Source organism: Cricetulus griseus, chromosome 2 (assembly GCF_003668045.3).
Source record: "Cricetulus griseus strain 17A/GY chromosome 2, alternate assembly CriGri-PICRH-1.0, whole genome shotgun sequence".
Classification (NCBI taxonomy): Eukaryota; Metazoa; Chordata; class Mammalia; order Rodentia; family Cricetidae; genus Cricetulus; species Cricetulus griseus.
In genome coordinates, this window is record NC_048595.1 from 323,128,814 (window position 1) to 323,150,764 (window position 21,951).

Consider the following 21,951-nt stretch of genomic DNA (forward strand, 5'->3'; position numbering starts at 1 on the left):
AGCACAGAATTTTTGGATTTTTAAGGATTTGTTTTGTCGACACTAATTTTGTGAAAGTCACATCTTTGGTTGTTTTAGTTCTCTTGATTAATGAAAATAAATAAATGCCATTTTTAAAATCCTTTTTAAAAAGCAGGTAGCTGTTAAGACAGGTGGAGCAGCAGTTAAACACTCTTACTTCTCTTAAAGAGGACCTGAGTTCAGGTCCCAGCATCCTCACCGGGAAGTTCATAACCACCTGTAACCCTATTACTCCAGTTCCAAGTGATCCAGTGCCTTCAGCTGACCTCTGTGGTACTCATGAGCACTTAGCAGGTGCTCGCACAGACATGTACATGTGCATGTAAATTTAAGGATTTTTAATTTTAAACTTAAGAAGTAACAAATACTACATAGAGAAATGGCCTTATCCCTTTGTGTGTGTAGATGTTAGCAGTGACAGTAGTTGTAAATGAAGAGTTCATTATGTTTTCAAGTTTCATTTCTATTAATTGTAAGATAATGTAAATTGACTTATAAGGGTTTTTTGTTGTTGTTGTTGTTTTGTTTTGTTTTTTTTTCTGAGACAGGATTTCTCTGTGGCTTTGGAGGCTGTCCTGGAACTAGCTCTTGTAGACCAGGATAGTCTCGAACTCACAGAGATCTGCCTGCCTCTGCCTCCTGAGTGCTGGGATTAAAGGTGTGTGACACCACCACTGGGCTAAAAGGGTTTTTTTTATTGATTTTTTTCTTGATTCAGCTAATTATTCAGAAACTTTATATATACACTTAGCCCTCACTCAGTAATCTGGTATAATAGAATGAAAAATGTTTAATGGACCAGTCATTTCCCCCAGGAATAATCTTAACATTATTAATAAATTTCCCTATAATATTTGTAAACCTTATGAAATATCCAAGTAAAAGTCATTTATTTTTACTAAAGTAAGAAGTTGTTGTAATGGGATTCATGTCTCATTAATACCTCCTAGGAAATGTCTTTTTAGGCAATGTGAAGCAGAAAGAAAACTTCATTTAAGTAACAATCCCGACTACTGGTATGGTAACTGTCTGTTGTAGCCTGTGCCTCAGCAACCCTGGCAGTGCTCGATCTCCTCTGAGCCCCTGACAGCCTTTGGCTCCACCACCCTGAGCACATTCTATCCCCAACTCCCTCTGTTAACCCCCAGCAAAGTCATTTAGCTTCTCAGGGCCTTGGTGACTCTTGCCTATGAAATGTTGTACTATGTTTTCTCAGATCACTTCTAGTGAATTTCAAATAATATTCTTTTAAGGAAGTATTATAGATAAGCAGCCAGCATTCTGTGAAGGTTGCATTTATTATGACTGCTAAACATATCAACTTAAGTAGATAAATGGTATTCAATTCATTTTGTTATGACCCAATTGTATGTCATTTTCACCAAATGCAGACAGAATTTACACATAGATTTCTGTTTGTAGCTAAATTATCTGAACACTTGGAAGCTACTGTTTTTAAGCTGATGAGTGTGCTTTCCCCACTCCCTTCCCCATTCTTTTTTCTCCTATCTTGTCTAAAAGCTCTCAGGGTGTTTTTCTTAGTTCCTTGAATTTAGTACATCTCTTACCCCTTTCGTTCTTGGAGGCCAGGGTATTCATTCGAGTGCAGTACTGAACCCGAAGATTCATGGAAAGAAATACAGATGCTGCATTAGTCTGCTGCAGCTAGAGGGGCTACTGAGAGAACACCTGAAGTTTATGTTATTAGGGTTGATGACTAGAGTCTGGGCACTTCTTAACGAGGGAGTGCTGGACAGGAAGAAGACAAAGACATAAGAGTTGAACTGTGTGTCTGAAGAAATGGACGCCTGGCAGGGCAGTGTGCCTGTGTAAGGCAGAGTGGTGAAAACTGACACCACCATTTCAGGTTCCTGCAACCAAGAGAAGGAGCCCTTAGGGCTCCATGTTTGTGAGCTTAGATTTTACTCTCTAAGCCATGAGTCATGACAGCGTTTTAAGGAAGGAGATGGCTTCCACAGGGGTTTGATCTCATCTCTTCTTTCATGATTCTGTTCTACAATTTTTAAAAGGTGAAATTGCTGCCATTAAAAGTCCACATGGAGAAGCCGGGTGTTGGTGGCGCACGCCTTTAATCCCAGCACTCAAGAGGCAGAGGCAGGCAGATCTCTGTGAGTTCGAGGCCAGCCTGGTCTCCAGAGTGAGTGCCAGGATAGGCTCCAAAGCTACACGGAGAAACCCTGTCTCGAAAAACCAAAAAAAAAAGTCCACATAAAGATAATTTTAGGGTTTTATGCTCTGTTGTTTATAAATTACATAATGGCTTATATTTCCTAAAACTAATAATAATAAAAATAATAATAATAATAATAATAATAATAATGGTTCTAAGAATTTATATTCATGTACATTTTTTCAAAATGTGATTTATTGCTAATTTCACTTTATTCTTGATGGGCTTAAAGCTATGTTTTAACTATGAAGCCCAAATAAATAATTTTAAATATTTTTTAATGTATAGACTATGTCATAATTAAATAAGGCTTCTTGTTTTTAATATTTTATCTCAATTTTGGAAGCAGCAATGCTTCAAAGTTACAGTGAGACACATCACTCTGTCCATTCAGGTAACCTAGAGGTGAGCTACCTCTGCAGGCCTCGTGTCAAGATGTCAGCTGATCTCACAGTACCAGGTTTCAGTGTATAGGAACAGAGGTGACAGTAACCCCAGTTGCTAAGGTCAGTGTCATCTGACTTCACTCATGTCTCTCCCTTCAACTCGTCTGTAAGTACCTGGCACAACAAAGGTCTGCAGTCCTACTCCTTGGGCACTGTTTATAGTGTACACAACCATATGTGTCTCCATTTTGCCTTTCCCACAGATAGGAGAGGATGAGCTCCAGCCTTAATTTCCTCTCTTTTGTGCTATTTATGGTGCCTTCCCTTGCCTTTCATTCAGCAAAGAAAATAAAGCTGTCCCAGGGGCTTAAGTAAGCATTCTCCACACAGATGTCCATCTGAGCTAGTCTAGAACTATTACTGACTCCTGTATATCAATGCACAACATTTCCAGGGGCATCTCTCTTCCTTCTTTCTTTCTTTCTTTCTTTCTTTCTTTCTTTCTTTCTTTCTTTCTCTCTTTCCTCCCTCCCATCCTCTCCCTCATGCTCTCTTTTTCTTTCTTTCTTTCTTCCTTTCTTTCTTCCTTCCTTCCTTTCTTCCTTCCTTTCTTTCTTTCTTTCTTTCTTTCTTTCTTTCTTTCTTCTCTTTACTCCTTTCTCCCTCCCTCCATTCCTCTTCTCTTTGGTTGGTTGGTTTCTTGAGACATGGTTTCCCTGTGTAACCTCGATGCCATTGAACTCACTCTGTAGACCAAGGCTGTCCTCAAACTCACAGAGATCCACCTGCCTCTGCCTTCTGAGTGCTGGGATTAAAAGCATGTGCCACTACTGCCCAGCAACTGGAGCTTCTTTTTAAAAACATTATTGGAAAAGATCACAAGTATCCATGAGAGCTCTGAACCTGCACAAAATAAAATTGCTTTTCTGATCTAAAAAACAACAACAAAAAAAGGTCATTTTTATAATTAAAAATATTTGAACTTTCAAACTTCAATTACACTCTAGCATTTTAATATTTAAACCTTAGTGAAACTATTCTATTTGAATGGGGAAGCCAAATGTAATTGTTTAATAAAATAATAAACATGTCACTTCTGTGACATCAGCTACATTTTAGTTGCCCAGTAGCCACTAAGATTGCAGCAATGGTACCAGACTGCAGATAAGAAAACATTCCCATCCCCTCAAAACTTAATGCTAGCCTGAGAGAAACCCATTGCTTTGGTAGACACGATGAGAAGTTTCTACCCCTGAGTTTTGCATGCACAAGAATAATGAATCTTGATAGCAGACTGAAGAAGCCATGGTCAGCACATTTTGAAAGACAAGTCTTTCAGCTATGAAAACCTTACCCAAAGCAGATGTGTGCAGTGACACGGGCCCTACGTTGTTTTTCTTTTTTCTATTGAATTCCATTTTTGGAACTATGGCTATATTCTTAATAGATACATTTATGTAGAAAATTTTTTGAGATGTAAGCTGCTGAAACTTTTTATATGTTAGATAGTAGCATTAGCTGGAAGTACACTGAATATTTGTGAAATTTAAGTATATCATTTGAAATATGTTTTTCAGTGTTTAAGATGAGCCACAGTTTAATAATGCTTTTTACTTTTAATATTTTGTTTTAACTTAAGAAACACCTTCTGCTTATAAGTTACAGAGAAATGCCCAGTTGGTCCAAGGGGGAGCCCCATGTCTTTTCCTAGGTTAACCCAGAGGTGAGCTAGTTCAGCAGGAAGTGTGTCCAGCCCAGCCTACTGCTGACATTCAAACTTACTTCTTATGACTTTCATTACAGACTTTCTTTAAGAAATGTACTGACAGAGGAGTTGCCTTGTATACTTGAAATATAGGATGTACCCATTTTACAGGTTATATAGTGATATCTTTGCCATTGAATATTAATTTTTATGAAGGTAATATATTCTTTTTTCATACACACACATACACACACACACACACACACACACACACACACACACACACACACACACACAAATCCTTCAAAAGCATCAATGTCCAAGAGGCTTGGGAGCCTTTGGTTTATGAGACAAGGCCCCCCCAAGGTTTACTTAACCATTTTTTTTTTTTCTGCAAACTGCATGAGGCTTTATTGTTTTTTTAACGACCTAACCCCATGTTAGCTCAGGTCTTTCACCCACCTGCCATGGCGGATGGCTAGCAAAGACAACTCCTAGGGGCTCCCGAGAGATCTTGAAGGACAGCGTAAAGGGAGTGTCTAGGGGTACTCACAGGCTCACGATTGGTGTGCCTCCAGGCTTGGAGGGCTTGCCCTGTGTTGATTGGTCAACTGGTTGTTATGGCCCATAGGCCCCCCCAGGGTGATTGCTATGCTCTGTGCGTCATTGCTGTGCGCTTGTCCGTAAAGTACACCCAGGGTCGTAAAGCATAGCGCCACCAGCTAACTTCTGATTGGTTCCTTGTCACGAGGCAGGCGTCTGACCTCTACCCATTATTATCTCTTATGGCAGTAATAACCTGTGTTAAGTCATTGTGAAATGTTGGTAATAAAACAAACCCATTAATTGTGCTTCACTAAGATTGGTTTGTTTTTCTGTCATTGCTAAACTCTTTATTTTGAAGAAATAGCATAGTTCCATGTCATACAGAAACTTGACAAAGGAAACTTACGCACATAACCATTTATCAGAACCTCAGAAAGTGCTTAATAAATGAGCTAATTAAAACTGAAACTGGTCTTGCTTTGTGAGTGGCAAAGATTAAAAAAGCAAAGTTAGAAGCTGATTGAAAATGCATTCTTGCCAGGTATGGTGGCACACACCTTTGATCCCAGAACTCAGAAGGCAGAAGCAAGTCTGTGAGTTGGCCAGCCTAGTCTATATAGTGAGTTCCAGGATGGTCAAGGCTATGTAGAGAAGCCCTGTCTCAAAAAGTCAAATAAAGTAGAATGCATTCTTTATTCTTAATGCTCCATCTCTCCAGTGAGCTTTTAAAACAGGAATTTTAGCTAATAAGCAATATTGATTTGTGTTGTATCCATTGTTTTTTCTTGAGTTACATCATCAGCTTCATAGACGGTCTCATTTGTTGAATTTGATGCTGCATTTAAAATGAGGCCTTTGGTTTTTCTATTCAAGTTGCCTGCAAAATACACAAGACCAAATGAAATAATTAGTTAAACTTGTGATATAGAATTTGTCTTTTCAAAGTTTGTGCTTGAATTGTTATAATAGTATTGAAAATGGTATGTTCTGAAAATACTGTATGGATGAGTGAGAACCAAGTCCATTCAGAACGAGTTTGAGCCATTCATTCTGAAAGTGAAGGGAGATACTCAGACACAGGAATATGAATTTCATTTCCATGTTCTTTTCTCCATGTCTCTATGAGAAAGCACACATTTCATTAGGAGGTAACAATTCAGGTTCACTTAATGAAAGTAACTGTTCCTACCCTACAGAAATATAAACTGCATTAAAGCTAATCATGATGATTTCAAGACTTGAAGGCTTTGCCACCATCAGCAATTTGGATGTGAGTTTTGTTTTGTTTTGTTCTGTTTTGTTTTTATCTGGGTTCTTTTTTTTAATTTATTTATTAGTTCTAGTTAGGGAACAAGCTTGTTTCAAGTCCCTTCTCCCTCTCCCTCCCCTCACCCCAACCCTCCTCCCCCACCCCCAGCCCACCCCCCACCCCATCCACCCACCACTCCCCAGGCAGGGTAGGGCCCTCAACGGGGGCTCTGCAAAGTCCACCAAATCTTCCTGTGCTGGTCCTGGGCCCTTCCCCATGTGTCCAGGGCCAGTGTGTAACCCTTCACGTAGGATGGGCTCTCAAAGTCCCTTCTTGCACCAGGGAAAAATACTAATCCACCATCAGAGGCTCCCTGGAGTGCAGAGGCCTCCTTATTGACATCCATGTTCAGGTCACCGGCTCTGGTGGTGCAGGCCGGTAGGATTTGCTGAAGAGGCAGAGGCAAGTGGATCTGGATGTGAGTTTTTTAAAAGAGCACGTTCACTCCACAATCCAATTCACACACTGCATGTAAACCCATAATAAGCAATGGCTGGGCAGTGTGGTATTCACTTGTCAACACTTGAGCTAACAAAGGAGAAGTGGATTGCTATTCTGTGGTTTGTTACTGTCCTTGTATCTTATTCAAGCTTGCAAAAGTTTCAAATTGGGGTATTGGGGGGTTCTGAAAACTTAAACCTAATGTTGGTTTATTGACTCCTACATATTTCCTAAGTGATGCTTACATATTTAAATTCATAACCTTTGAATTAAAATTTCAAGCCCCACCACCACCACCATATACAGATTTTATGGTATTTATAGCAAGGGGGAATCTCCAGGTGTTATTTTCTAACCTAATAATTTGGATGCTCTAACTTGTCTCTGTTCTGGCAGGTTTGGTTCCATTATGTATTTCTGAGGCAAAAGCTAGAGGAATTCATCAGAACTACCTACTGCTCTCTGAGGTGTACAAGCTATCAAAATACATTCGAGTATTTAAAATTCTCCATCCTTAGCATTTGCAAAAGCCCTTATTCCCCAGCCCTAACTCATTATTGACTTGGCTTCTAAACAAGTTACCTTATCAAGACAATTTCCTAGGTTGGCTTCTAAAACCAAAGCAATTACCCCTAACAAAGCAATTTCCTATTCGAATAAGAAAAGATGGGTTGTAAACACCTGAACACTCCAGAATTTACTGCTATAAAAATCCAAAAGTACTTTCAATGGGTTTCCCTCCAGCAGTTTAAAGTAATTGGAGATACAAGAAAACAGCAAGTGAAGCCCCGGAGATAACAAAGTCCCCTAATGTCTTTCTGGGGCCATTTTAAGAGAAGGAGCCACCTCAGCAACCTGTTTTCCCTAGTTTCCTTTCATAAAAACTAATTTCTTATCTAGCCAAGTAGGGATAAAACCTTCTATCACAGGTTACAACATGGTTTGATTTCAAGTAAGAAGTCTGTAATGCCATTGAACTGCCAAAGATTTGTTACACTCGGAGAGTTTTTCTTATTTGATACCTGTCTTTAGTTGGGTACAGTTGCCAAGCCTGTAATTCTTCCCTTCAGTTCCTGGTGCTGAGCTTTCATCTTTCTGTCCTTATTTCATTTTAATCTGGCTACTATATGTAAATCCTAGCCTTCCTTTAATCCCAAGCATAATAAACTGTTGACTTTTGGCAAAATTTAAATCCAGTGCATCAAACAAAATCATTCTACCTGTTCTCATTGCAGTGATGCCAAATACTTGTTCTGATAACAGTTAAACTCGTATTTATTTCAGAGCTTTTCCTCAGGGATCAGCTTACCATGTTAGCTTGGGTCTTGACAGGCATTTCAAAACAGAAAATGAGGATTGGGGACCCCTGCAGGTCTCTGTCCCCTGGCCACCTAGCAGACTGTGGTGGAGCTTTCCTGCCATTCATTATCCATCCATCTTCACCTGGCTTCTGCAATGGAGCTCCAAGCAGCAACCTTGGCCCCCACCCCCACCGCTGGATAGCCTTGGGAAACAATCTTAAATCTGCACTCCCAAGTCATTGTGTTGTTTTGTGGTGATGTTGGTTTTGATTTTTTGAAACAGACTCACAGACACAGCTGCAGGCCGTGATCAAGAAAGTTTGTCAATTCATCCTCCCTTTCCAAGAGAATACATGAGTGGCTTTTTATTCTGGGATCCAAATTATCTCATTTTCTACTAATATCACAATGAATTCTTTAATAGCTTTTGTGAAATAAAGTATTACTGAGTAGAGTTAGGAGCCCAATTTAATGAGTTTTGAGCACTTTATTTGTGTTTTACAGAGTATTAAGTAGTAAAGTGGCTCCCAAAGTTATCTATAAATTTACTATAAACCATCAAAATATCACTTAACTGTTTCAAAATTTTAAAGTGCGATTCAAAAGTTCATTTGGAAACTTAAGCATTACATACAAAAAGCCAATATATTCTTATAAGAAGCTTGGTGGAAGGAAGGGAATGAATTCTTGACTTAATATAACAGCAATAATTTTACAGTCTATCATAACTTAAAAATAATCAGAATGAATAATTCAGTAGAGCACAGTCTAAAAGCAGACCTGAGTACATGCAACAATTTATGATAAGTGACCATGTAGGTTGACATTAGAAAGACAGACTACTAGATATTTGGACAACTGACTCATTTGGAAATAAAAAATAAAAATATTTGCTTCTGTAGAGTTATTAAAGCTTTAAGCACATACACACAAATTTTAATGCAGCAGAAGAAAACCTGCAGTATCTATTAAAGAATGAATACCCTCATAGAAAAATACATAAAATATAAGTAGTGTGTCACAAAACATACAAACATGAAAATGTCTGATTAGATAATTTTAAAATAAAATAATATTCTTTATGAAATTAGTGAAATAGATACCTCCAAATTATAATACACAAAGCCACAGAGATTGTGGAAAAGCAAGTAAGTGTAAATAGTAATTTTCTGGAGGGTAGGTAGAAACTATACCCACATCTTTTGATATGTGTGCACACTCAAATTAGGAATTCAACTGCTAAGGATTTATGCTAAGAAAATACTTAGGTATTAGATATATCTGGAAGAGATGGTGAAAGTGGAAGTTAGTGAGTTAATTAAATATGGTATATCCACATTTGATTTATAAACACCATTACCATCTGAAATGAGCCAGGCTCTTGAAGAAATAGGTTCCAGTGTTGGAACTGGGAACAAACCAAATGTCCTGAAGAATAAAAAAGTGCTCCCAAAATGATGGGCAAATTTCAAACAGGCATGGGAAACAATTTAAAAGAGTTTGTTCAATGGCAAGAGAGATAGATGGCTCCGTGGTTAGGAGTGCTTTCTATGCAATGATGAGGATGTGAGCTTGGATCCCAGCATGCATTTAAAAGCCAAGGTCCTGTGTATACCTGTAATCCAGCACTATAGAAGATGGTGCTGGAAGATCACTTGAGCTTGATGGACGGCAGCCTAGCTCCGGCTTTTGTGACAAACCATGACCCAAGGAAGTAAGGAAGAACCTGATACAGTTGGACAATCAGTGTCTACCTCTGGCTTCTGCATGCAATGTGCACATACTACATATATACATACACCCAAAAATTAAATTAAAAATTTTCCACTGGGCAAATATAAGGTCATTCATGGGTCAAAATAAACAACAACAACAACATTTTAAAATGCACACATCCATACTGACTTTAAAATGAAAAGGATAGAATGCATGTGTTCCTCTAAAAGGTGTGTGAAATCAAATGGCAAGTATTGAGAGTTGAGGGCCTTAGGAGGTGACTAGACCTTGAGAGTTCTGCCCCTATATGTGGAGTTAGCAATCCTGCAAAAGAGCTAGGGTGGGGGAGGACAGTCTAGCTTCTTTTTGCCCATTTTCTCCTTGTTCCATGAGAAGACACGGCATCAAGGCACTCGCTATCTGAGAAGCACACATCAGCTCTCACTCAGTGCTCACTACACAGACATCTTGATCTTAAACTTCCCAGCCTCTGGAATTGTGAAAATTAACCTTTTGTTCTTTATAAATTACACAGTCTAAGATATTTCATTTCAGTGTCACACAGAACTTAGATAAATAAACAGGGGAGCAGTGAAATAATAAATTCAAAAGCTGTAAGAAGTTGAAAAATTGTCATTTATAAGTGTCATCATAATAGCGGTTGTCAAAAAATCAGTGACTGAGTGAAGATTTGCCGAGGAACAGGATATTTTCTTGGTTTCAAATACCTCACTGTAATCATGTTACTACCACTAATAATCAGGCCAATTAAGATTGTGTGTTGTCTGTGGTGCTTTGATACTATAAATTTTGTGTGTTCCTGTAAAGAATGTATGCTGTCTCTCCAATAATGAGAAAACAGACAGAGATTGAGGGACACTGCACAAAATATCTGCCAAGGGCATAAAAGAAGAAGAAAGGCTGAGGATGAAAGGAAACAAGAAATAAAAGGATATGAATGTAATTCTGGAACAGATCTGAGATAAGAAAAATTAGCTATTGAGATTGGAAAACTTTAATATAAATCCCAGAGTGTATGTCGTTGCATCAGTGTTTTGGTGGCTGACTTGGATGTATGGGCAGGGTTCACACACGAGGAAGTATCTTTGTTCTTAGGAAGTGCTATTGATTTTATAGTTTAAAAGTCATATAGTTCAGAAAATATGCACAAAGTACCAGTGATAGAACTAATAAAGCAAAATATTAACAATCAGTAAATCTGCGTGGGAGGGATATAAAAAGGCTTATTATATCAACAGCAAAAGTCATGGTGCTTTGTGAAGTAACAATGGGTTAAAGGATAACAGGCATTTGTTTATAGGCAAAGAAAGATGCAACTATTGTGTTTTTTTAAAGGGAGGTGGAGGATGGGGACAGAGACAGACAAACACACACTCACACACACACCACACACACATACCACACACACACACACACACACACACACACACACACACACACACACACACACACACACACACACGGGCTAGGGGGAGAGAAAGAGAGATACCCACCAGGCTTGCCTCAAACTTGTTACCATCCTGCCTCACCCTCTGTGCGGGGATCAGACATAGGCTGCCATGTCCTGCATTTCCTATTGTGCTTTCTATGTGATCTACGGATATGCAGAAAAACCTCCTTGAAGGATATTCATGAAGTGCTAACACCTTTCACCTCTGTGCCCAGAGCATTTGTTTGTTTCTCTGTATTTCCAGTATTTCTACCATGAGTGGAAAGAAACTTCTCTTTCTGAGGAACCAAGAACATCTTATAAGGAGAAACATAAAACCATTTCAAGTAAGCCTAAGACTCATTTTGCTCATGGCCGCAATAAATGATTATGGGATTCCCCCCACCCTGCCAACTTACACTCTCAGTATCCTATATGCAGTTTTGTTTTTTGCCTGTTACTGTGTTTTAGTGCTAATTTACTTACCTTTATTCATTTCTATCTTCCACCTTTCCAAGGCGACCACCTATATGCGGGTTTGTTCAGAGACTTACAAGGCCCCAGTCTGACCAGGGCATGCGAGTTTGGGTGCTGGGAAAGGAAAGAATTGGTAAAGCTCTCAAGCCCTCATGCATAGGACTGACTTCATATAGGCATCTTTTGTTTGGCAGCATAGTGTCCAAGGCAAAACAATACAAGCCCCAGTAGTCTTCAGAATTTTGGCATTTGAAATGTGCATAACACAAAATGTAAAAACTTTAAAAGAAGAAAACACTTGCAGGGCACAATTTAAAAGCCCACCAATTGCTCAGCGAGAGGTACTCTGTACAGTGTGGACAACAGAGGTTATACCACTAATGTCTGCAGCCATGGCCAGAAAAGACCTACCTGCCTTTTCAAGATCAGCTCAGAGACTGTATAAAGCCTTAAGCTGTATGCATTTAAAATCGAAATAGCCTGGAATAAAAATAGGCTGAAGGAAAATCCTGGAAGTGTAATCTATGATCAGCCTATTTTAGACCTAAACCATTGTCATTTATAGAAAAAGAGGACCCTATATCCATTGTAATATGTACAAGAACACAGTTCCTCCTAGATTATTCATTACCTGTAACAAAAACAGTCTACATTATAAAAATTAATCCAAATACTCTTCCCCAAGGAAAAACACACCAACCAATTATCTAATGTCATATGTTCAGCTCTGAAAACATATTTAATGTAACATTATACAGACTGAATAGGTTGTATTCGTGTATTTAGGAGCGAGTGTGTGTGTGTGTGTGTGTGTGTGTGTGTGTGTGTGTGTGTGTGTGTGTGCGCGCGCGCGCGCGCGCACGATCGTGTGTGCACATGTATGTAACAACTAATGAAAAAAGAGGACATGAATTTTAAAGGGAGCATGGAGGGATATGGGGGAGGGTTTTGAGGCAGGAGCAAGGAAGGGGGAAATTGTGTAATTAGAATTTCAGAAAATAAAAGATAGTTTTAAGAAATTAGTCTAAAATAATGTGTGATACATTTTTTTGGAACAGAGAGTATTGAAAAAAAAAAGGCTTAATGGTGAAATCAATTCTACTTACAAGCCTGTTATTCTGCAAACCTTTCCTTATGTTTTCAGTCTTTAACATGTTCCTTAAATGCAGTAAGATCTCTAACTTGTCTTCCCCATAGCTTAAACAACAGCATCTCTTGCTAGGTGGTGGGAACACTGGAATGGGTTGCTCATATTTAATAAAGTGCACAATGTTTAAATATCATTTCAAAGGGTCCATTCAAGAGGAACCCATTTTTCTATTCCAACAACATATGGATTACCTATTTTGTTATGTGTTCTGCACTATGATTTAAAAAAAAATCAACTCACATGACCAACATCAAGTCCTTTGAAAGCAACAGCAAGGCACTGGTTACTTTAAATTTTGTATGCTGCTTTCTAATAGCCAGACTCAGGAAAGGTATATTAAATTAACTTGGTACCTTGATACATACATTTTTGTGAGGAACAAAGTGGGGCTATTTCACTGCAAGAAAGCAGTCTCATCTAACTTCATAAGAAATACATTAACTGGTTTCACCCCCTAAACAGCAAGACACATGCCAAATCTGAATTGGCATGCCAGTAGTAATTCCGCTTCTGGCTTCACAGAGCAAGCATGAAATAAAATTTTGCAATAGTCCTTCAGCTAAACCAGGAAAAATAACCACTTTTTATTTAACACAGTGCATTATATAGTAGACACACTCGATGTGTGTTTGATAACTGCAGCAGCGAACATACCTGGTCAAGGTTTCACAAGATACATTTAACTTCACTATTGTCTATTTACTTGTCTACTTGTTATCTATAAATTTTTGACATTATGACCAAAAGCTAAGTTCCAGCAAAGTAAGATTTTTTGTCATGTTTGTTCATTGTAATATCCCCAGTGCTTATCATACCCAAACATTTTGGGGGAAAGGGAGTGGGGGGAGATTGACTAGGAAGAGCTGCAGGGAAGTTAAGAAAGCAGGCGAGGAGGAACTCCTGGGAAAAGGACATCTCAGTAAGGAGTTAAAAAGAACTGTAAGTCACACAGATGTCTGAGCAAATGGTGGTAGTGTGTGCAAAGGCCCTGATCAAGACTCTCAAGAAATGGCAAAGGGCCCAATGTGCTTTGGCAAAGGAGATTAGAAAAAGAAAGACCTAGAGGGCCATAAAAGGTCACAGTGGAGAGCTGTATCCATTGAGATGGTTGGGGGAAAATTAGGGTTTGAGGGCTGACTTAGGTTTTTCTTGTGTGAGTATGTGTGAGTGAGTGTGTGTGTGTGTGTGTGTGTGTGTGTGTAAGTGTGAGAATGTGTGTGTGAGAATGTGAGAGTGTATGAGTCTGTGTGTGTGTGTGTGTGTGTTAGTGTGTGAGATAGAGACTGTGTGAGTGTGTGTGTGTGTGTGTGAGAGAGAGAGAGAGAGAGTGTGTGTGTGTGTGTGTGTGTGTGCATAGGCACAGGTATACACACACACACACACACACACACACACACACTCACACACACTGTGGCACCTGTCTGTGCAGAGGTCTGAGGACAAATAGGAATGAATCCTCCTTCAGCCATATGGGTCCAGAGAATCCAACTCAGGCCATCAGGCTTGGGGGCAAAGGTCTTTACCCACTCAGTCATCTCAAAACACTTATAAATTTTTTTAGAGATATAAAATAACATCAAAAAGAACCATAAGCCAGGCATGGTGGTACATGCCTGTCATCCCAGAACTTGGAAGTTGAAGGCAGAAGGGTTTGGAGACTTAGAGTCATTTTTGATTTTATAGTGAGTTTGAGGTCAGCTTGACATGAAAACCTGTCCAAAAAGAAAAGGAATCCAGGCATCCATTATTTGACTAGTATAGTCTGTCTTTCCTCTATTTTATGTATTTTCTTCATTTTGAAATTATAAATTCATGAAAAAAGAACAAATTTCATTGTGTTATGAATTCAGAGAGATGTGGTGTTACATGCCTGCAATTTCAGCACCCGGGAAGCTGAGGCAGGAGGATCTTGAACTGAAGGCTTCCTTGGACTAAGAGTTTTTTTGTTTTTTTTTTTTAAAGAACATTTACTTATTTTTATTTCATTTGTATTGGTGTTTTGCCTGCATGAATGTTGGTATGAGGGTGTCAGACCCCCTTGAACTGGCGTTACAGTCTGTCATGAGCTGCCATGTGGGTACTGGGAATTGAACCCAGGCCCTCTGGAAGAGCAGTCAGTGCTTTTAACCACTGAGCCATCTCTCCAGCCCCTATGACTTAGATTTTAACAGTCCCACCATGACTGCTCTATGGAAAGTAGGAGGTCAAGGAAGAGTGGGAAGAAGAGGTGTTTGTTGGAAAAGCTAGGACTGAGAAGCTGTGTTTTTAAGATGCCCCCACTCCCCCATGCAGATGATTCTTGAGTATAGAAAAGATTTAGAGCCATGATTTTCAATCATCTAAGCAAATGAGATGATAATTACTTTTTCAGTCTGATGATGTGATAACCACCAATCAATCGCATGGTTGTGCTTGTGGAGACGAAACTGGGTCAAAGTCACTTGGATTAAATTCAGCTCCCAGTTTCTCAGTTTGGCCCCTCCTTATCAGCATTTTGGGAAGAGAATTCCAGAGGAATCTATCCTGCTGTACTGTGACAAGAGGACAAGAGGGGCTGAGAGATTCTTCTCCCCAGAGGAGACTACAGCTAATGCAGGCACATGGTGATGGTGACATATTTGATTAAGTCACAAGGTAGGCACTTCATAAACATCACAGCTAAAATGCAGCCTATGAATTCCTTCATGTTTTAAGATTTCCTTTTTCTTTTTAAATGAAAGCAATAAACACTCATATGCCATTCTAAATATGTCAATATAGATCCTAAATTTATGTATTGTTACCTATATAGTCTTTAAAATATATTCTGTATACACACATGTCAAAATTCATGATTGGTGTATCCTAATACACTCATAGAAACCAGTTTTCACAAAATTTTGATAGTTTCATAATGATAACAACTGACATCTATATACTATTTTATAACCGAAATAATGAGACACAGAATCTGTGATTTATACATAAAAGTTACTTTCTACTTCATAGTTACATTGTACACATATACATACACCAATAGAAATAACTAGTTTGAGCTGGGCATTGATGGCCCACCCCTTTAATCCCAGCACTAGGGAGGCAGAGGCAGGCAGATCTCTGTGAGTTTGAGGCCAGCCTGATCTCCAGAGCGAATGCCGGGATAGGCTCCAAAGCTACACAAAGAAACCCTGTCTCTAAAAACAAAAAACAAAAAAGAAAAGAAATAACTAGTTTGTAGGCCATTCAACAACAAAGAATATTCTATTTGACTCTCTCATTCTATTTGACTGCTCATGAATCAGATGTGAACTCTCAGCTACTGATCCTGCTCTTGCCTCCCGGCTGCCATGCTCCTTACATGATGGCCGTGGACTCTAACCCTCTGCAACCATGAGCCCCCAAATTAAATGCTTTCTCTTTTTAAAAACGAATATTCCATTCGTTTTTCGGGTTTTTTTTTTTTTTTTTTTTTGCAAATGTCTGAATTGTCTTACATGCCCCCTTGATTCCTCACACCAGGTGCCAGTCTGACCACTGACTGACCACTGATAAAGCTCACTAACAAAAGTGTCCTACTGGGCATTTCATTTTCTTATGTACTTGATATTCTTGGTTCTGCCAGAAAACCAAAATGTAATTCTTTTCAGAAGGATATGTATTGATAACTAAAAAAGAATTAAATATATCAAAGTGAAAGTTCTGGCCTTTATTGACTTGCTTTCCATAAGAGCATTTATAGTCTGCTAACTTGTCTTGAACACAATTTCCCTAAAGTATCCCATCACTAAAGCTGATTCAATGTGAACTCTTGCAAGGATACATTGTAAACAGAATCTTTAAAGAACATTCATTCTTAAAAGTGTGCTCTGTCACCCAGCTAAGATATAGCACAATTAACTGATTACAAAGAATGGATTCTGGTTACCTTCTAGTGCAGAAGACACCTCCAGGTGCTGAAGTTTAAGGCCATTGTCCAATCTTTGAGGTTTTGTGTACAGAAATAAGTAGCAAAGGACACAGACACTGATGACAAAGGCAAGTAAAACAAGGGCGGCGATTCCCAATCCAATCAGAGCACCAATGCTAAGGAAACAGAAAGAGTCATGTCATCCAAACTGCTGTGCACTCAAGCTAGACCAAAGATTTCACTGCTCATTCTTGCTCTCATCCATTCATAACCAAATTCTGCTTTGCTACAAGGAGTAATTGGTTGAAATTTTCACATTGAATTCTTGTCATATCCTGTCTATGGTATTCAAGGACTTTTAAAATTTGTGTGTTACTACCATATGATATCTGTGAGAAAGGTCAGTGGTCAGAGGATTCTCTAGGAATGTCATAAACATCCCACTTCAAATAAATCAAGTTAATCAAATTAATACCACACATTAGAAAGATCAGTTTCACAAAAGGAAAGATAAACAGAAAAGTACTTGCTTCAGTATGAGTCAGGAAACATATTTATCAGAGATAGAAAACTTTTCTCTTAGAGATGTATATGAAAGACATGTGTTAATGTACAAAACCACAACCACTGCAAAAGAGAAGAGGGATTAGTTAAAATAAAGCTGTTTACAGAATGTATATGAAATTCACTTTCAAAGCCTGAGATTTTCCTGTCATTTTCCCTGTGCCGCATTTGGAGTAATTCATTTATGTGGTTATACATATGCTAGACACTGAAACAGCAGTTTTCATAAACTCTGTGCACTTGGTACCATTAAAAAGAGGGAATTTGAAAAGTCACTGTCATACTGAGCTGTATGCAGACGAATGTCTCTTGAGTCATGGAGAAACAGCCATAATTAAATGTTAGGCTATTCAAGAGCTGACTTCAGACATTTTTCCCATAGTGTTGTGAATACTGTAATTCTGTAAGTATTTACATACAAGTTTAGCTTGTAGAAAATATTGAACAGATGAGAGTAAACACTAATTAATTCATGATTGATCTGCATGTAGCAATTTGCAATGCACATCACTGAAAAATAATGATCTTAGTCTTCATTATCTTCTTGGCTTGTCTTCTGGCTTCTTCTTTCTCTCAGGGATTAGGCCCCTGGCAAGCTTGACTTTTACCAAAAGAAAGGAAAAATTAGATCAGGGACACTAGGAACATCACTGCTTTGAGAGAAAGAACAGTATTGAAGGTGACAGGCTGTTTATTCCACTCTCCCTTGATGTGAGGAGATAAAACACCCTTGCACAAAAGAGATTGTCTCCTCCTGAACTATAGGCAACATGGAGTCAATGTTCCAAATTCTTGTACTTGGTTTCTTAACATTGAGCTTGTCCCAACCAGCCCCTGCATATAATGATGACTAGGTAATTTTATGTCAGAGTCCAAACAGACTTATGTATTTGCACTTGGAAGTCACCATGCTACTTGCTCTTTACTCTAGTTGGATTAAGAACAAAACTCCTATACCTTGCCTTCTGCAAACTGTGCCAGGGAGGGTTTGGTTCACTTACACAGACACACAAGAATGGAATCCATTAGTATTAGATTTAGAATTACTTTGTGCACAAATCAGATAGGTGGGGCACCTGGACAGATTCTTGAAATGAGAACCCAGTTGTTGAAAACAATTTTTAAGGTAATAAGGGATTTTGTAAATTAAGATTTGTCAGTCTAAGGAAATTCAGCATGTACATCACATGTTCAATGTGCAGGGATTTAAAAAGACTACACCAGTTTGACTGGGTGGTGGTAGCACATGCCTTTAATCCCAGCACTCAGGAGGCAAGGGCAGGAAGATCTCTGTGAGCTTGAGACCAGCCTGGTCTACAAGAGCTAGTTCCAGGACAGGCTCCAAAGCCATGGAGAAACCGTGTCTTGAAAAACAAAACAACAACAACAACAAAGACTACACAATTCGGAGGAAACCTAAACAGCATGTTGATGTTTCATAGCCATGGTTCCTTATGTGCCTGAAGATCTCCATGTAAAGGTGGGGATCCAGGAGTCTCCTAAATTGGTCATTTCCACAAATGCTTTTTCAGCATCCATCCATGAATGCCCTGACAAATAAGCCTTCTTTTCCTAAGTCCTGGAAAAGGTTACTAAAGGAGACCCTTTGAATTTAGGGGTTTAGAAGAGGAGGGAAGGAAAAAAGGGACTGGCGGGGAAGGGAGAAACACCCGTCCTCCTGGTATTCCAGCATAGTTGTTTTTCTAGCCACTGGAAAGTGTCTGAAGCTGCTAGCATAGCCATGCACCATCCTCCTACTTAGCACCTTCAAAGTAGCTATGGCTGTCTTTCTCGCTGGTAGCTATGGAATCTCAGTTCCAAAGCTAGTGACTTCTGTAATATTTTTCGCAGTTGGAACATTTTAAATTAGCAGCGAAGAGCAAAGAATAGAAGAGAAATGAAGCTCTAATGAATTTACCTCCCTGCAGTGTTTTCAGAGCTCCGTAATTCACAGGAACCCCTGCTTCAGTGTTGCCAACTGATGCCCGTAGTTATCATGATTTTTCTCTTTCCCTGACACTGAGCTAGCTGCCGATTTTGGCCTGATGAAGGCAGACACCAGCAGGTTGCTCCCTCCTTTGTGCTCTCTCAGACTTTGGGAAGGGTTTATGGCCACCCTGGAGGATCTGAAGACCCTGGGCACCATTTCCAATTGAGTTTGACTTGAGCACTGCCACTCTGTTAGAGGTGCATCTGCCCTTCAAACGCTCACAGATGGACTACCGAGCCAGTCTCCAAAAGCCCAAAATGACAGGGCAGTACCTCATTTTCTTTCCCCAAATAATCTATAGAGAATACGTTGGCATCATTTCCTGCCAAGTTTGTCCAACTCAAGAACAACTTGGTCAGTTGACTTCCCAGAAAGAAGGCAGTGCTCTTGAGAGTTTCTTCAACTTTGCAATGCACAAAAATAGTATTTGTTTTATTGCCCCCAAGAAATAAGCTTGCTGTTGATCTGGCTGGCATGTGTGCCAAATTCTGGATCATGATGAGAGAGCGGGGCAATAGTATTGTGCTCTACTGTACTCCCACTAGCTAGTTCTCTCTCTCTCTCTCTCTCTCTCTCTCTCTCTCTCTCTCTCTCTCTCTCAGACACACACACGCTGCGCGCGCGCACACACACACACAATTTGTGGTGGTGACAGTGGAAGTTCTTTCCTATAGTCTCAGGATTCCATTCATTCTGTAGACAAAAGAAAAGAATCATTTAAAGTTTCAAAGTCTGCTGTTTTTGAGGGGAGTATTTCTTAATGAAAACACTTGCATAAGGACTAATAGAAACAGGGAAAATCCCACTCTAGGAAAAAGAAGCAAGAAATATGTGGCTTTGAAAGCAAAGCCTCTTGACATCCATCAATGGTCAAACCGTGAGGGTGTAGGAGAAGGGTGTCCAGAAAGGTCGTGCTGCGTGCATAAGCAGAGCAACTCGAGGTTTCTTCCATCTTCAGCCTGGTTGGGCAGTGTGTCTGAACCTCCAAGAGTGGGTTGTAAAGCCCAGTGGTACGCATGCACCTGTGCAAACACACACACACACACACACACACACACACACACACACACACACACACACACACACACACACATTTAAGGACTCCAGCTGCCCAGTGACACCTAAGTACTCTTATGGTTCTTACTACCTTAACTCGTGTTCCAAAGAAGCCCCCTTTCCGTTTAAATGTATGTACAAACAAACAAACAAACAACCCCAAACACCTAAAGAGGAATGAAAACCTCCAGTCTTGTCAGTAGAGCCTCCAGCTAGTAGTGCCAGCAGAGGTCCCCGAGGTAGGTTGGGATGCACAGGTTGCCCACTGGTCTCCAGGGTACCCTTCAGAGTTACCATTCAGAAGCCTGGCGCCATGGCACAAGGACCTGAATACAGCGGGCACTGGGAGATCTCCCTGATTCCGGTTTCGTGACTTCCACTGGTCACTTTCCCAGGTCCGGGAGGAGTCGCCCTGCCCTGCCCAATCCCGCCCTACCCTTCCCTTCCCTTCCCTGCCCTTCCCTGCCCTGCCCTGCCCTGCCCTGCCCTGCCCACCTGAGGCTCCACATGTAGCTGTGCTTGTAGGGGAAGTAGCTGCCCGGTTCACTGCAGCAGTACTTGAGGTCTGCGAAGCCGCAGCAGTAGAGCAGCGCGGCCCCATCGCCGTGCCGCGGGCACTGAAAGGGCTCCACGAAGCTGCGGTTGAGGCTGTAGTAGCCCGAACACAGGCGGCTGCTCTCACTCATCGCGGGTGGCTGTGAACAGGACCCCTAGGTGCGTGCGATGTGCGCTCGGACAGTGCGTTCCACGCCCGGGCGACTCCGGTGATCTGGGGTCCCAGAGCAGGCGCTCAGCTTCTGCGCCCCCTGGCTCTCCTCCCGCTGTCCACGCTGTGCTGGAGAGCTCTGCTCTCACCTCTGGGTCTCGTCGCTGAGTGGTCCCTTTCTTTGCGTGGCCCGGCCCTCTGCTTCTCCCTCCGACTGTTTTCTGTGGACTCCCCACCACTTTTATCCGTAGCCTGTAGCAGTCTTCACTCCACACGAGGAGGATCCCTTTAGCGGGAACAGCAGAGGTGAACTTGGGTGCAGGCTACACAGGTGCAGCCAAAGTGTAATCTTTCCTTGCTCAGTGACATGGCAATAGAGCCTGGTTCATAGAGGCTTTACCTGCATTTACCAACTGATCCGGGTCCCGGAGCAGGCTGAACAAAAAAGGCCTTAGACTAGCTTTAGTGAGGGCATGGGGTGTTCAAATCCGAATAACTAACTGTATGGGGTTTTAAAACATATAGCCACACCACCACATTGACCTAAACTACATGGAAAAGGGAGGAAAGGCAAGAGATGGCCGAAAAGAAAGGGAGAACCTTCTAGAAAGTGAGGCAGAACAGGAAGGAGTCAGGGAAAGAGATTTTAAATCACTTCTGAAGTACAGAAGTACTTTTGTCTATGAATCTCGTTTTCCTACGTGATTTGTTCAATCTTTTGAAATAATAGTAGTAATGTGTGCTTGTTATAGCGAGTCAAACAATACTGAGGGATATAAGGACAAAAATAACAATAGCCTTAATATGAAACTAGCACTCAGAATTTTCAGGACAGAACATTGTTCCTTGTCATTTCTCTGCCCCCCCCTTTGGCCAGGAGCTTGATTGGAAGACAGACATCATGAACTTGTTCGATGGGTATTTTTGTGTTCTTTATAAATATTCCTGAGCTCTGCCCTGGAATGTAGTAACCTGGAGACAGTTTGATTCTTTCCATTTTGTTTTCAAGCTTTGTTAGGCAGGACCAGCATGGCTTTGAGAACTAAATTTTTTCCC

General features: G+C 40.3%; 1 protein-coding gene across 1 annotated transcript; it reads right to left on the reverse strand.

Moving 5' to 3' along the window:
• Positions 1 to 5,549: 5,549 nt before the first annotated feature.
• Shisal2b (shisa like 2B) lies at positions 5,550 to 20,875 on the reverse strand. The gene is made up of 3 exons (XM_027401530.2): positions 20,685 to 20,875; positions 16,598 to 16,755; positions 5,550 to 5,726 (listed from the first exon to the last, which is right to left on the reverse strand). The coding sequence occupies exons 1-3, from the start codon at positions 20,873 to 20,875 to the stop codon at positions 5,593 to 5,595; spliced, it is 483 nt and encodes a 160-aa protein (XP_027257331.1). The 3' UTR covers positions 5,550 to 5,592.
• Between the last annotated feature and the right edge of the window lie 1,076 nt (positions 20,876 to 21,951).

What these genes read in the sequence shown, in the direction of transcription:
- Shisal2b (XM_027401530.2), bottom strand. Translation starts at nt 20,875, where the DNA reads ATGAGTGAGAGCAGCCGCCTGTGTTCGGGCTACTACAGCCTCAACCGC. An exon ending in AGCTACATGTGGAGCCTCAG is followed by an intron (nt 16,756 to 20,684) that starts GTGGGCAGGGCA and finishes CTGTTTCCTTAG; the next exon opens with CATTGGTGCTCTGATTGGAT. An exon ending in GGTGTCTTCTGCACTAGAAG is followed by an intron (nt 5,727 to 16,597) that starts GTAACCAGAATC and finishes TGTATTTTGCAG; the next exon opens with GCAACTTGAATAGAAAAACC.